We start from the raw sequence: 13475 nt of genomic DNA, 5'->3' as shown, positions 1-13475 counted from the left end.
ATAATTAGTGCAACATAGTTTGCCAAATTTTCTTAGAAAGAATGGTACCAGTGGTGAAAATACAATAAAATCCCTTGCAACAAAAGGGGACGATATCTACCTCCATTTGTACCTAACTGTCCTATTTTGCATCTCCAGTGTTCCTCTACAGAGAAGAAGTCAAAAAGATGAAGCCTCAGGCCGACTGCTTTCTTAGATCGGTAATTGCACCCTGGGAGGGAAAATACCTCTTTGGCAGATAATGCAAATCGGAAAGTTTCTCTAGTGTATCTAAAAGGTAATACGTATTGCTCATTCAGGCACATACCAAAATGGTAACGCAGACTGGCAGGCCCCCTGACAGCCAAAAAGTCATCTATACGTTTTGCTGCTGCCTTTGCACACTGTCACAATTGCCCACCCATGGAGGACGTATCCCAAGTGAGTGCGGACAATCTATTTCAGCCACGATGATGAAGACTTTGCAGGCAATTGTAAGGTGAACAGCAGACCTTAATCTTCTAAGGAATTAAATTATTGCTGGTGGTTAACTTCAACAAGAAAAACTATTTGAGAGCTCAACTTTCTCCTCATAAGTATTTGGGAGTCCTTTTTGTCTTATCATACCTATCTTTTGTTTTCAGATTCTTCTTTGACGTCAGAGTTTTTGAACGTTTCATATGCATCTCAACGAAATAAAGCTCCAAATGTATTCTGCTATCATTTGCCAGTGAAGCTGTTCACAGCAGACAAGGCTCCTCTCCCGGTTAAAGAGCAGCCAGCCGGCCCTGCTCGGCAGAAACCGCTCGGCCGGCTTGCTGTACGCAGCCACAGAACCACAGGGCCTTCCCAATTCTCTTTTCCTCTCCAAGTAACTTCTGTGCTTGTTTACCCAAAGGAAGTTTAAGAGCAGTGCCATTGTTACTTCAGGACTTACACCCTGGAGCTCAGCAAGAGAATGAACTGTTCTCTCTCCTTTGGAGAAATAATGGACTTGAGACTTCAGACGTGAGAGTCTCTACTGGAGCCAGCAGGTGTGTGCTCCAGACACACCAGCAGAACATTCAGTTCCACGGGCAAACTGTGCTCAGTGAAAAAATCTCTTTCCATCAAGCATTGATCCTGACTCCAGAAACTAGTTAGAGCAGAGCAATGGACTGCCAGCAAAGAGCAACAACTTAGACCAAACTATTCTGATTAATCTATCATGAACATTCAGTTCACCGCTGCGTCCCTGCAGTGAGTGCCCATGGCACCACGGCCGCTGCGCCCGCCCTGCCGAGCGGGTCCCTGCGGGGGACGCGGCTGTGCGGGCAGCCCCGGGTCCTCCGCCCCGCTGCGCGCCGCCTGCACGCGTGCCCTGCAGTAACGACACGGGCCCTGCGGCGCTCCCACCCCACCGAAAGCCGGCTACGTTCATCTGTGGCCATGCGCTCTTTTTCTTTCTCTCGTTTTCTTAGTCCTTTCTCCTACATAGCCATTTTGTTGCAGCTAATGAAAATTTCTTCCTGTGTTTTTCTCATGCTATAAAATTCTGATAATATTAATTTCTTTGTGGAAATAATGTTGGAAAGAAAAAGTTGAGTTAAAAAAGGTCCATTTTTATAATGAAGTAAATAAAAATCTGTCTAAATGTCTTTCCTATCTGTATCTGGGTTTTGTCCCTTCCTGTGTGTCCTTGAAGGAACATCTGAACTAAGAGCAGAAGCAGCAGCATTTGCTCCGATGGTACTACGAGTAAGAGACACTTTACATGAACGACTGAATGCTCTGCTAACTAACTTTAGCTTTAGAATTCAACAAATGCCAGAAACATTTGCAGCCAAAGAACATAGATATCTTGCGAACAAGAGACAGAACGTTTATATTAAAAACACGTGATCATTTTTATTTTAATAGCTTTGCTCCTAAGTCAAGCCATCCTCATTTCCCCTCTCTTAGAGCAACAGGTTTGCATTGATCCTGTGGCTACGGATGCGGCCCGAGCAGCAGCCCTTGTCCGCTCTGGAAGGCCAGAGGCACGACCGAGCCTCGCGTGGCTCTGCGGCGTGCAGACAGCAACATGGCTCCTACCAGGCCGCAGGGAAATGCACCTACAGACAGCAGACCAAAGCTCTGCACCAGAGCTCTCCCAGCCCTTGGTGTTTGTTCGTCACGGCCTCCAGAGCCCTGTGTGCTTCCACACGGCACATGTGCTCTGGACAGACCTGATGGCCACAGCCCCGCTGCTACTCGCAGCACTGCTGAGCTGTGCTGTGTGGAACTGGGGAACGTCCCACGAGCGCGTGGCGCCCAGACTGTACAGTCTGTATTGCTATCACATGCCTTGTGTTCAACAACACCAAACTATTGACCGTTTCAAGCCTGGAAAAACAGGAATCTGTTATTTTGCACAGCACACGCTATTAATTCACTGACTAGACTGATAAATAAAACCCGGACAGAATTCCATCTCCCAAACTTGACAGCTGGGGATTGGCCTGAGCCAAATCTTCCTGAAATCTGAAGGGGGAAGGTTGGATTTGTCCCCAGTGCCTCTTGTTGCCATGCTGAGTAAAACTAGCTTTGTCAGACAGACGTTCGGATGCACGTTTGGCAAACAGCACTCCTGCTAATCAGCGTGAGCACGGGTCACTGTGCTCCTCGGTCTTCGTTTTTGTGTTTACCGTTCTTGGATAAATACTTGAGCACTTGTGCATAGCTTCTAAATTGGCCGGGTTGTTTTGTTTGGCTTCAGCAAACGATCTACTGAAGAGCTTATCGGAGGACTGCTCGCCTGACTCTGGTGCACCCCAGTGGCTACGCCGAGAATATTTTCCAGGCTTTCTGGTTTCTAGTTGGGCTTCGCCCTCTACCGACAGAAACTGGTCTGCAGCTGCCTCAGTGCACTGAATAATGACCCTTCGCTTTGCCTTCGTTTGGTTTCCAATTCACTGGTAAATCAGACACAGAAAGGATAAAAGATCAGAATTAAAGAGTGCTAATTGTTGGAAATACGAATTTCTCCACAGCCTCTACAGGACAGGAGGGAAAGAGGAAGGCAAAGGATACAGAAATGCTTATCCAGAAATGGCTGTTCAGACTTGGAATACAAGTCTGAACCCAAAAAAAAGGGAATGAGCAATGCTGAATAGAGGTACAGAATTTTAATAGATGCTGTTTATTGTGCCTGGTTTACAAGAAACACTGGGGGATATAGAATGCCATGAATAATTCATGACAAATTCATCAATTAGAGTTGTACTACGACATGAGATGATGTGAAAGCTTGACTATACTACGAGCCTGGCCATGGTGGGGGAGGTGGTGGTTGGTTTGATTGTTCGTTTTTTTCCCCTGATCACAAGCTTAGAGTGGAATTAGAATTGTATTTAATTTACATTCCAACCAGGAACAGTAAGAATGTTCTCCCATTCACCACAGAAGCACTTCCCAAGGATATTTTTCCTTGGCTGTGACGGGCTCAGGCTGCGAAGACCTGGAGGCAGAGGCCTGTCTGGGCTCAGGGAGGTCATTACCTCTGCAAAGCCTCGTTGAGGAAAACTCCGTCAATGGCTGTATGCCACACAGATTTTATACCACTAAATCAGCCTCGTATCTTCGCTAATAATACAGCTAAAATCTTAACAGTACCATACTACGTTTTTAGTCTCCTAAAGTCTCCCAAAAAAACCTGAAGTCACCATAAAACTACCAGGAAACTGGCCTCTTTAAATATTACAAACAGATCTTTTGTTTTATCTCAGAATTACTGCTTTCGAGAGAGAAGGGAAAGAGACACCATCAGATCCCTTAATGCATGTCCTTTTTAATCAGGTAAGCGGCCTGTACAACACTGAACAGACACCTTTGCTCCACCCGTGCAGCTGACAAGAACACAGGCTCAATAAAAGCTCACGGCCACTGCCTGCTGTACGAAGAAAAACTGACTCATAGACTTCTAAACTGAGAAAGGACTCTTCATAAAAGCTTGTGTCATAAATACACATATTCTAAAGCTCTGGCGCTTTTGCTGGCCGCAAGAGGGATTTCAGGTGCGTTCTCTCACACAGCTCCCGTACCAGTCCCTCTCAGGCATGTCCTGCCCTGGCTGCCCAGCACGGCGGCAGGTCCCAGAGCACAAGGGCCATCAGAAGGGGCACCCCGGCTCCCGGCAGCAGGAGCCGCCGGCGGGGCTGGATTTGCATTTGCTGGGGCAGGGGCTGGTGAGGGCAAGCGCTGGCTCCGGCAGCGGGCAGGGTCTGAGGGATGTCCGAGAGCACAAACAGCAGGGCTGTCACTGTCTCCCAGGCTGGGGCCAGAGCTGGCCCTGCGCTTTCAGCCCCACCTTCCTCCAGCTGATGTACCACCACGTACAGAGCCTATTTGCTTGCAAGTCACCACAGACCTGGATTTCACTCACGAAATGCCCTTTGAATACACCTACTTTAAGGGAGGCGTGAAGGAAAAGCAACGCCCAGTCTACGGTGTAGCCCCATCCTTTTAGAATAAAAGAAACGTGTTTCCCTTATAGGCAGGTTCCCATAAATATGAACAAAATAAGTGAAAAAAGTCAGATGAGGATTGTTTTCTTCCAAAGTTAAAACAGGAATATGTTCCAGTGTGCCCTCCCCCAGCGTGTTTACACTGTGAAGAGATTGATGTGTAAAGCAAAACCATGCTGTTCAGAAATAATTTGTCACTCACCCTTTGGCCTGCGTTGCTATGCCAACATCAGTTAACTTCATTCCTACACCTACAAGGCAACAAGGAAAGAGAGCTTATGTTACCCTGGAATTCCCAGGAACACCTTCGGATTCAAAAGCAGCATATATAGAAGCATTAAATATTATTTATTGATTCATGGTTTTACTCATTTGTCACCATTTTTTCACACATTTTAAGGTACCCCAATGCACAATAGGATGGTTGTGCATTAGCAATTCCTAGAAGTCAGTCTCACGCTGGTAGTTTACGGACAGCAAGGCGATAAACAGAGCAGAACTTGTTTCCTGTGCCAGACAGTTGGTGGGAAAGAGGGGTTACCCCTTGATGACTGCATTGTAGGAAACATACAGAATCTTCGCTTATGCACCTGTCCTGACATTTAATTACGGGGTCTGTGGTCCTGATGCTTTGCAAACTTGAGTACAATATCTACCAGCAGGAACTGGGTATTTGCTTTGCCAATCAAATAGCAATAGGTCACTCCACCTTAGCTTTAGTTTTTGAGTGAGAGATCCAAAATCTCTTTTCTCACTCAGTATTTCCAAAAGCTTGGGTATTTAACCTGTCCCTCTGTTGAGTTGTTTACAGGCAAAATCCAGCCCTGCAGTATGCAATTTTTTCTGTACAGGAAAATGATGGTCCGAAGACCATTTTCCTCCAAGAGTACTCTCAGAAATCTCAACTGGTATGCCTGAAAAAGACTCAAATGAAGATGACCAGAGGGGAGGGCTGTTCCTCTTCAACAGCAGCAGGTATATTGGCACGGGGGCAGCAATCCTTAGAGAGGCCCAGATACCATCTCTGCTGTTATGCTTCACTCAGGCTAGGATTCTGTTCTTTCTTCTCCCTTTAAATAATTCCAGGAGTTTTGTTGCTGATTTTCCTGCCCTCTCTTGTTAAAGAGATATTTGGGATATTTTCTAAGATTCCACCTTTCTTTGATTTTCTTTACCAAGGGTCTCTTTCTCCATTTCAAATAAACCTTCGCATATGGTGTCGGGACAGGCCCAGCAATGCAGCAGCGGGAAGGAGTCACGCCCTCAGAAGCTCAGGGCAGCATTTACTGAACGTGAGAAGGGTGTTCCTTCACCATTTTTCCTTTCTTGGTGAAACATGCTTCTTCAGACCTAGCCAGGACCTGAATGTGGAGCATTCCACTGTTCAGAGACTGCACGCATTTAAAGACAAGGAAAAGTGAAAGACTGGGCTGTTATTAACAACCGAAGGCTTTCATTCACAAGATATTTCATTAACCTCTGGGAGGTAAGACAATAAGCCAGGCTTGACTCATGCTGAGTGTCCCGATTTACTAAGGCGACTGTTAAGAATGTGAGATTTGTTTTTTCCTTTCCAAACTGTCTTCTTGTAAGAACATAAATTGATTAGATAAAGATCATAATACTGCATAGGTTAATACGTGCTAGGCCCTGCTGCCACAGTAGGCAATTAATTAATGTCTTTCTGTGCCCCAGGTGACACACTAATAAACACAGTGCACTTAGAAGAGGCTAGAAATAAAATGCCCTAACTCCCTCTCCTATCTCTTATTCTGATGAGCACAAGACTCCGTATAAAACGGGCACAAGGCCAGGGTACCGTCCACATCTGGAGGAGACTCTGCCCATTACAAGGTTGCTCAGCACTGCCAACAGGACACAGAAAGCCAAGAAAACATTGCTCAGAAATAACAGTCTGGACGTTCTGCAGCTGCTGGGATTGACTGAGTGGTCACCAGCCTGTATCATGGGAAACCATTTAACTGCCCCCACCCAGACAACTCACCTTGCAGGTCAGTGACCAGCAAACTCCCACTGGTCCTCTCATACACCCAGTGCTGGAAGGTGCAGCACTTCTGGCCAGCCTCCGAGTCTCTTCTCAGGAAATTTACTTCCTTGCCATCTCTGACAGAGTATTTCACAAACTCCCCAACCAGCTCCTCCTCCACTGTCGCATAGGGGATGTTATTAGCAGGGCGATGAACAAGAAAAATAGGAATGATCCTAAAATCAAGGGATAAAAACTCATAAAATCCAGAGTTCTGTCAATGAAAGAGGAAGAAACAGACAAAATGGCCAGTGATCTCAGAGAGTGAATGAACAGCTCCCAGGTCTAAACCAAGCCAGGAGACATCTGAATAAGACCTTGTGTCTTCTAAACGGAGATGGAGATTCAGCCTGCTGCCAAGCATGCAGGCCTTACCCCTCACGCAAGGCAGATGGAATTTCAACCATCGTTGCAAGTCCAACTCTGCACAGTAGCCTGACACTGGAACAGCAAATCCTTGGAAAAAGATCTATTACCAGCTCCTCAAGATGCTGCTTCCCAGCCTCGGAGGCAGAGGTGAACCTGGACTGAGCTACTGGTCTGACAAACATACTCAGGAAATGGAAAACTTCTGAAATGAAATAAACCAGCCTTGGGGAAAACCTGCAATCAGAGTTGGGTTTTCTGGGTTAAGCCTCTCTTTACAGAGAAAACTTGTGTAAGGAGTGACTTCATACCAGCTTCAGAATGCCCAAGATTTCTCTCAATATTTCATTTCTAACGGAAAGCTGGAAAGCTGAGTTATCCCCCACTGCTGTTACTAGATGATACCAGAGTATCACCCAGTGGTGTTACTTTACAAACACGAATTAATTCCTCTGAATTTATATAAAAATCATGCCTTTGTCTTCACTTCTTATCACCCTTCTCTAATGGGAATGGAGTCTCTCACCACCTTGATACTCAGTATTATTTAGGTCGTGACACTGTTCTCAGGACTCCTCTCTCTTCTTCTTCAGTAATTACTTCTAGCTATCAGTGGGCAGCTGTGGCCAGGATGACGTATCTACACATACATGTATATATATGCATATATATATATATATATATACTCACTCTGGTACTTCCCCAAAGCCTTCCAAGTGTTCAGCTTCAGCTGCGTACATCTTCGCATACTCTCTTGCAGTAGTCTGGACATAGCATTCCTGTATTACAAACAGATATGCCGATGGAATAATCCTCAAAACTTTTAACAGATCATCTGTTTGAACGTTTGCAAGACAGCTTTTCCACACAATTCTCGCTTCTAAAGGACAGGGAAGCTCACCTGCAGTGCGAGTCTGTAGTTCTTTTGCACTAGATCATCCCTGCTCTTGGTCCCGTAGGTGATGGCGTTGTGCACTTTGAGCACGCAGGCATGGCCAGGAAGGAACATCGGCACGAGGCCTCGCAGCACTCTGCTGCGGAAGGCTCTCCGGTGCATGCCTTCACCAAAGTGAAGCTCTTCTGTAGCTATTGTGCCATGCAGGTTCCCACCAAAATAGCTGTCACTGATTAAATCTTCTCTGAACACGAGCTGCATGAACTCAATTTCTTCCGCACCTGAAACAAAACACCACTTTGCTCTGCACAACGTCCCTCTGCAGTCACAGGGAAAGGGGTGGACATGGGAGAACAAATGCGTTTATCCACAGAGTATTAAGGAAAATGCTCAATGAAAACAGAATACACGGCCTAACTTGTGTTCATATGGGGCTGGGATCCTGCTGCCTAAAGCCTAAAGCTGCCAGGAGAACGGTGGCAGTTCGGGTCCGTAAGGAGAGATACAGAGCGCAGCAAACAAAAACCAGCTGAAAATCACAAAAGCTGTTTTTAAAACTATTAGGGTGGTTTTAAACCGGAGCTTCAAATGAAGCTGAAGTCAGTCAAGCTGGCTGAGAACTAAAGAGGCACTGAGAGAATAAGGAGATCCTGCCAACTCTGCTTTTTGGTATTACAAACACAGTAACACAGCTAACGAGCATCTGTGTCTGTAGATCTGAATTTAAAAGTAGAACACAGTGCCGTGCCCCACTGTGCCCAGAACACGTTCTTCTGAAGCGAGCCTGTCTCTTCGGAAAAGCCAGAAGTTGCCGGTATAACCACAGCCTGCTTTCGCCTGCAGCTTGGAGTGTTTTCAAAGATCGTGCCCATGTGTGTGTAGGGGCACGCGGCTGAAAGGGGTCTCAGTCCCTACCCAACGTGACCGTGCCGGAAATGTGCCCTTCCCAGTACCGACCACCTTCACCGCACCAGCTCCAGTGCTGCACGCTGCCATATTAAAGTGTTTCTTTTCAACTTGGCAAGCACCAGCTTAAAAATAGGTTCATTAGCAAAGGTAGGAAAAAAAGCATGATTTTGATTTCATAAGTCACTTTGAACAAGAGCCACATTTCTCTAAATGCCCATGCCAGTTTCAATCGAGAAGCAAACCCACAAATTTTAGTGATCTTTATATTCAGGAGAAATTGGTACAACAATATTTCTCTTATCCCCCCACCCGTGGATTTTGAAGGTACCAGTGGCATAACAATGTGTGCCTAAATTTGTTACAGCTGCAACCCAGCAGGATTATGGATTTCACCCTTATAAATGGTGACTGGAATATAAATGGGAAAGAAAAAAAAAGAGAGATTAAAAAGTGGTTAAGGTTAAACACTGAGAGAAACGAAAACACCCTAACTGCACTTCAGGTTGCTCTAATGGTAACATTTCAAGGAACACCAGTGGAAAAGATAAATGAGAGCACAAAAGGTGTACGCTCCGGACAAATGAAGTCCTCAGCTCCCTTCATGGTCGTCTCCGGGTTAGGTTCTGAACACTAACGCCTCTGTTCAGAGCACAGAGGAAACAGCGCTCATCCAGAGCTGGACTCAGAAGGTTCCTTAACTCCACCTAAAACGCTTTGTTGATCACAAGTGATACAGTGCGGACACATGAAAAGTCTTGTTTTTATTTGAACAAGGAACTACATGTTTCATTTTATTCTTCCAGAAAAAGAAAGAAAAACCAGTTGCCTAAGTGAAGTACTCAATTAGTACAGAGTGTTCAAAAACGCTAAACCAATTTGCAGCGCACTATCTATCCTTAGCTGCAGCACAGCAAGGCAGATGCCGAGTGTGATGAAACACAGGCTAACGTATAGGGAAAGCATTCCAAATCTTCATGCTGCCTTTCTCTTGGAGTAAAGTTACATAGCAGGTGACTTGCAAAGACCATGTGTTTAAACACCCCTGGCACGTTTTTCTGCCAAAAGCGGGGCTCTGCGTGTGGAGGCATCGCTCTTTCACCCTCTACCGGCTGGGCAGTGCTGGTGCACCGAGCTAACGAGAACTTACACCGTCAAGTCAGACCAGGAATTTGTCATGGCGTGTACGCCACAGCCCTGCACAAACCATTCCATCCTACGTGAAGGTAATTCACCCGCAAAACTCCCACGAACGGAGGTGAATTTTAACTTGCATGGTACAGAAGAGGTGAGTGCAAAAAGGGAAAGACAGCTAATGAAAACCACAATACTGATTCGGTGGATTCCCATAGTTTCCCAGGGGATAACTATCAAAACGTCTCCATCTGGTTATATTTTTCCATCCTTTGTTCTGTTCGGAAATCCGAATGAACAAAAGTTTAGAGCACACGTTCAAATAGATGTGTGTACATACCTTCACAATTCTGAAAACTCGAGAGATGTTCCAATACTACAAGGAAACAAAGAAACAGATTTTTTACCCAAAAAATGAATGAAAACGGCCATTATCATTATTGTTAATCAAAATCATAAACTGGGATTTACCTTCAGAAGTCAGATTAAACTCAGCAGTCACCTTTCCATACACGTTATTCAAGCAGCAGTAATACATTCCCTGGTCTTTGTTAGTGGCTTTAGCTATTGTCAAAGAGACGGGAGAGTCATCCTGGGCACTGGAACAGAATATGTTGATTTTCCACATTAACACTTTTAAAAGATCTTCCTCCTTTCCCTGGAATTTCCACCCCTCAGCACAAAGACTGCTTCAAATGTGATGCACATAGACAAAATACTTTATTTCACCCTACTTAGAAGCATTCAGCCTATCATGTGTTTCACAATAGATGATCCTTCTACATTCTGAGAGGAAAGTACCTCAGTCCCCAAATAATTAAATCACATCAAAGGCATTCTAATATTCCTACCAATAGCATGGCCAAAATATAAAGTATGACCATATAAATCCCCAAATGCGGTACGCTGTTCCTCAGTATTGACTCCTCACCCAACTTTCTCTGCTCCTTTGGTTTTTTCAAGCTCCCTGACGTCTGTGTATGCAACCTCACGGATGGACCAAGAGCAGACATCACCACTGGGGTGCAACGCCACGTGAATGCAGTTCCAGCAGCGGCCGCCCCCGGCTGGCTCTGGCAGCAATAAACCGCACTCGAACAGGGCCAGGCCTGACTGAAAAGTCCCTGCTTAAGTTGATTTTTGCACCTATCATACTAATCCCCTTAACAGGTACAAGAGTGAATCACTGCCGTGTTTCCCCAAAAGCTACTTGGAAACTACCGGTTCTTCAGAAACATTCACTCACCTTCTCTGCACGCGAGATAGTAACTTGGAATCTTTAGTCCATGTAATGGTGGAATCACCATGAATGTCACCAAACTGACAGCACAGCTTAATGTTTCCAGAGCAGTCAGGGAACAAATCTGCTTGGATTTTCTTCAGCAGCTTGGGAGCTTGAAACAGAAGAGCCACATTTTAGGATTAGAAGACAATTATATTGTTTTGGCATTTTAAAGGAATCCCAGAATGATTTGGAGATGTTAAGAATATGAATCTGACAACACTGGTAAATAATTGCCATTTATTCTGATGCAGAACCAAGGCTTTAAAATATGGAGGTTTTAACAGACTAATTCAGTGTCCCACACAGTCAATGAAAAGGTTTTCAATGCAAAGACACTTGGAATTTATGGAACAGGACCCAAGGGCAGTTTTAGCCTGAAAAGGTATCCACAGAAAATAATTTCTTTATCGAAACACATTCTCTGTGACTGAAGGACCAGCTGGCTTTGTCAGTAAAACAAGACACCACAAAGGCAGAGCATACCATGTGGTTACAGAATGAGAATCCATATTAACCGAATACTTGTACCTAGTACATTTTTTAACTGACCACAGCCTTTCAGAGAAGGAGACTTAAAGTTCCAGGAGAAGCTCAGTCTCCAAGGTGTTCTTGGAACACACCTGATGCACACAGGCAGGATGAGACTCTGCGAGGTTGCCTTGAAAACACAGCTGGAGGGAGGAGCCCACACCTAGTGCTTAGATATTCGCACTTAATAACGTCAGCAGCCTTTGCTTCCCTCTTCAGTTTCAAAGGATTCATTCCCCACCTCTAAAGAAAGTCCCTACTTTTCCAGCCGTAGGGAATCAACATATACGCAGGGAAAGGTTTTGGCCTTGTGACACATCCCTGCACTTAAGTGAGACAAGCCGCTAGAGGCAAGGGATGTAAAATGCAAGACGTGCTGTTCCCTGCTGTGTTCACTCTGAGCTGCTGCACTCTGCACGGGCTGCAGGACACACCTGCCTCGCGGATCCCACTCCGGCCGGCCAGCCCTCCCCACCTCATGGCGAAGGAATGCCAGACCCAGCTCCAAGGGTCGGGCACCTGGAATTCACTGCTATGCTTAACTTGTAGTCACTTAAGTCCTTAGGCCCAAGAATCCTGCTGAATCAGGGCTAAAATGATGCAGACAGTATGTGACGGAACCCTAAACAGAACTCACAGCCCCAGATTCCCTGCCCTAAGCACAAAGCAAACCCTCCTGCAGCTGAAAAGGGTATTTACCAGACTAACCATACCAACCTTCCCAGCACTCCACACCACACTCTAAAGCACAAACAAACATTCGCCTCACAGTCTAGACTGAAGCACATCAGAAGCAGGTTAAGAAAATTCAGTCTCGTCTGACGCAAGCCTGAATGTTAAAATCTTTTCCAAGCATGGCCTCAGGTATATGGGAAAGGCTCGGGCGTTTCTCGGTAACCGCGGTTCGCTCGCTCTGCTGCGGAGGAAGGTGTCTCTCCTCCCACGCAGGTGGTTCTCTGGCAGGGGCCACATCTTCAAACACAGAAAAGTTCGGGTCTTTTTAAAATGTGATTGGAAAAGCAGAACTCTCACCAGACCGCACTGTAGTTAGAATCTCTGAAGAGACTCATAGCGGCATAGCTTACTTGTAGTCACTGTTCAGTCTTGCTGTAATAAATTATTTTATGATGTGAACATGAAAAGTAACATTGAAAGGTAAAAATAAGACCTTGGTCCTTGCAAAGTATCCATAGAAACCACAAATATCTCATCTGTCTAGCTGTTACACTATTGCTACTCCTGTCTGTATTTTGCTTTACCTGACAGCAACATCTCAGGACTCTGACAAGCAACCTGAATCTCACTGCAATGCTACGTTTTCCAGGTCAGTTTAATATGCTAATTTCATCAGTGTTATTTATGACCAACGGAGGTGCAAAGGAAGACAGAAACAGCCACAATCATCAGAGAGGGCCACAAAACATTATGTTTATCAGTGGCACACTACTAATAACAATAGTATTTTCCTAGTAATAAAACCATTTGGTAACCAAGAGAAGGTAATTGCATTTGGAAGCCACAGTGCAGAAGCATAACTGGGAACACAGCCCTGCGAGAACATCAACAACATGCAGGCAGCGGGCTTGCAGTTGCTATATGGCGTGTAGGTATGTGGTACCATGCTATACAACCCTGAAAAGTTACCCAAAGAGTCACTATTTCAAATAGGTTTAAAAAAATCATAATGTGTTTGCCAGCTAGGAAAGGGATCTTAGGGAGGCTTCAGCTCTGTGGCACGGGCACAGCACTGGTTACTGAGTTCAGAGAACTGTAAATCAAAATCAGCGAGGGCAGGACACCTCCAGCTGACACGATTTACACTAAAGGAGGCTTGCAACGTGTTTAATGAAC

At 45.3% G+C, this 13475-nt stretch overlaps 1 protein-coding gene across 4 annotated transcripts in view; it reads right to left on the bottom strand.

Annotated features, from left to right (window-relative positions):
• Positions 1–13475, bottom strand: part of LOC102093352 (alpha-protein kinase 2) — a 60177-nt gene that overhangs the window by 25674 nt on the left and 21028 nt on the right. For all 4 annotated transcript variants that reach the window (XM_065046686.1, XM_065046683.1, XM_065046684.1 and 1 more), the window contains 7 exons: positions 11058–11205; positions 10283–10410; positions 10152–10187; positions 7778–8052; positions 7567–7655; positions 6469–6686; positions 4666–4714 (listed from right to left, as the gene is read on the bottom strand). In XM_065046686.1, the coding sequence (XP_064902758.1) occupies positions 4666–4714; positions 6469–6686; positions 7567–7655; positions 7778–8052; positions 10152–10187; positions 10283–10410; positions 11058–11205 (943 nt within the window). The remainder of the gene's footprint in view (positions 1–4665; positions 4715–6468; positions 6687–7566; positions 7656–7777; positions 8053–10151; positions 10188–10282; positions 10411–11057; positions 11206–13475) is intronic.

Source organism: Columba livia, chromosome Z (genome assembly GCF_036013475.1).
Source record: "Columba livia isolate bColLiv1 breed racing homer chromosome Z, bColLiv1.pat.W.v2, whole genome shotgun sequence".
Taxonomy (NCBI): Eukaryota; Metazoa; Chordata; class Aves; order Columbiformes; family Columbidae; genus Columba; species Columba livia.
The sequence above is the reverse complement of the archived record's forward strand: the minus strand, read 5'-3'. Positions and strand labels throughout refer to the sequence as shown.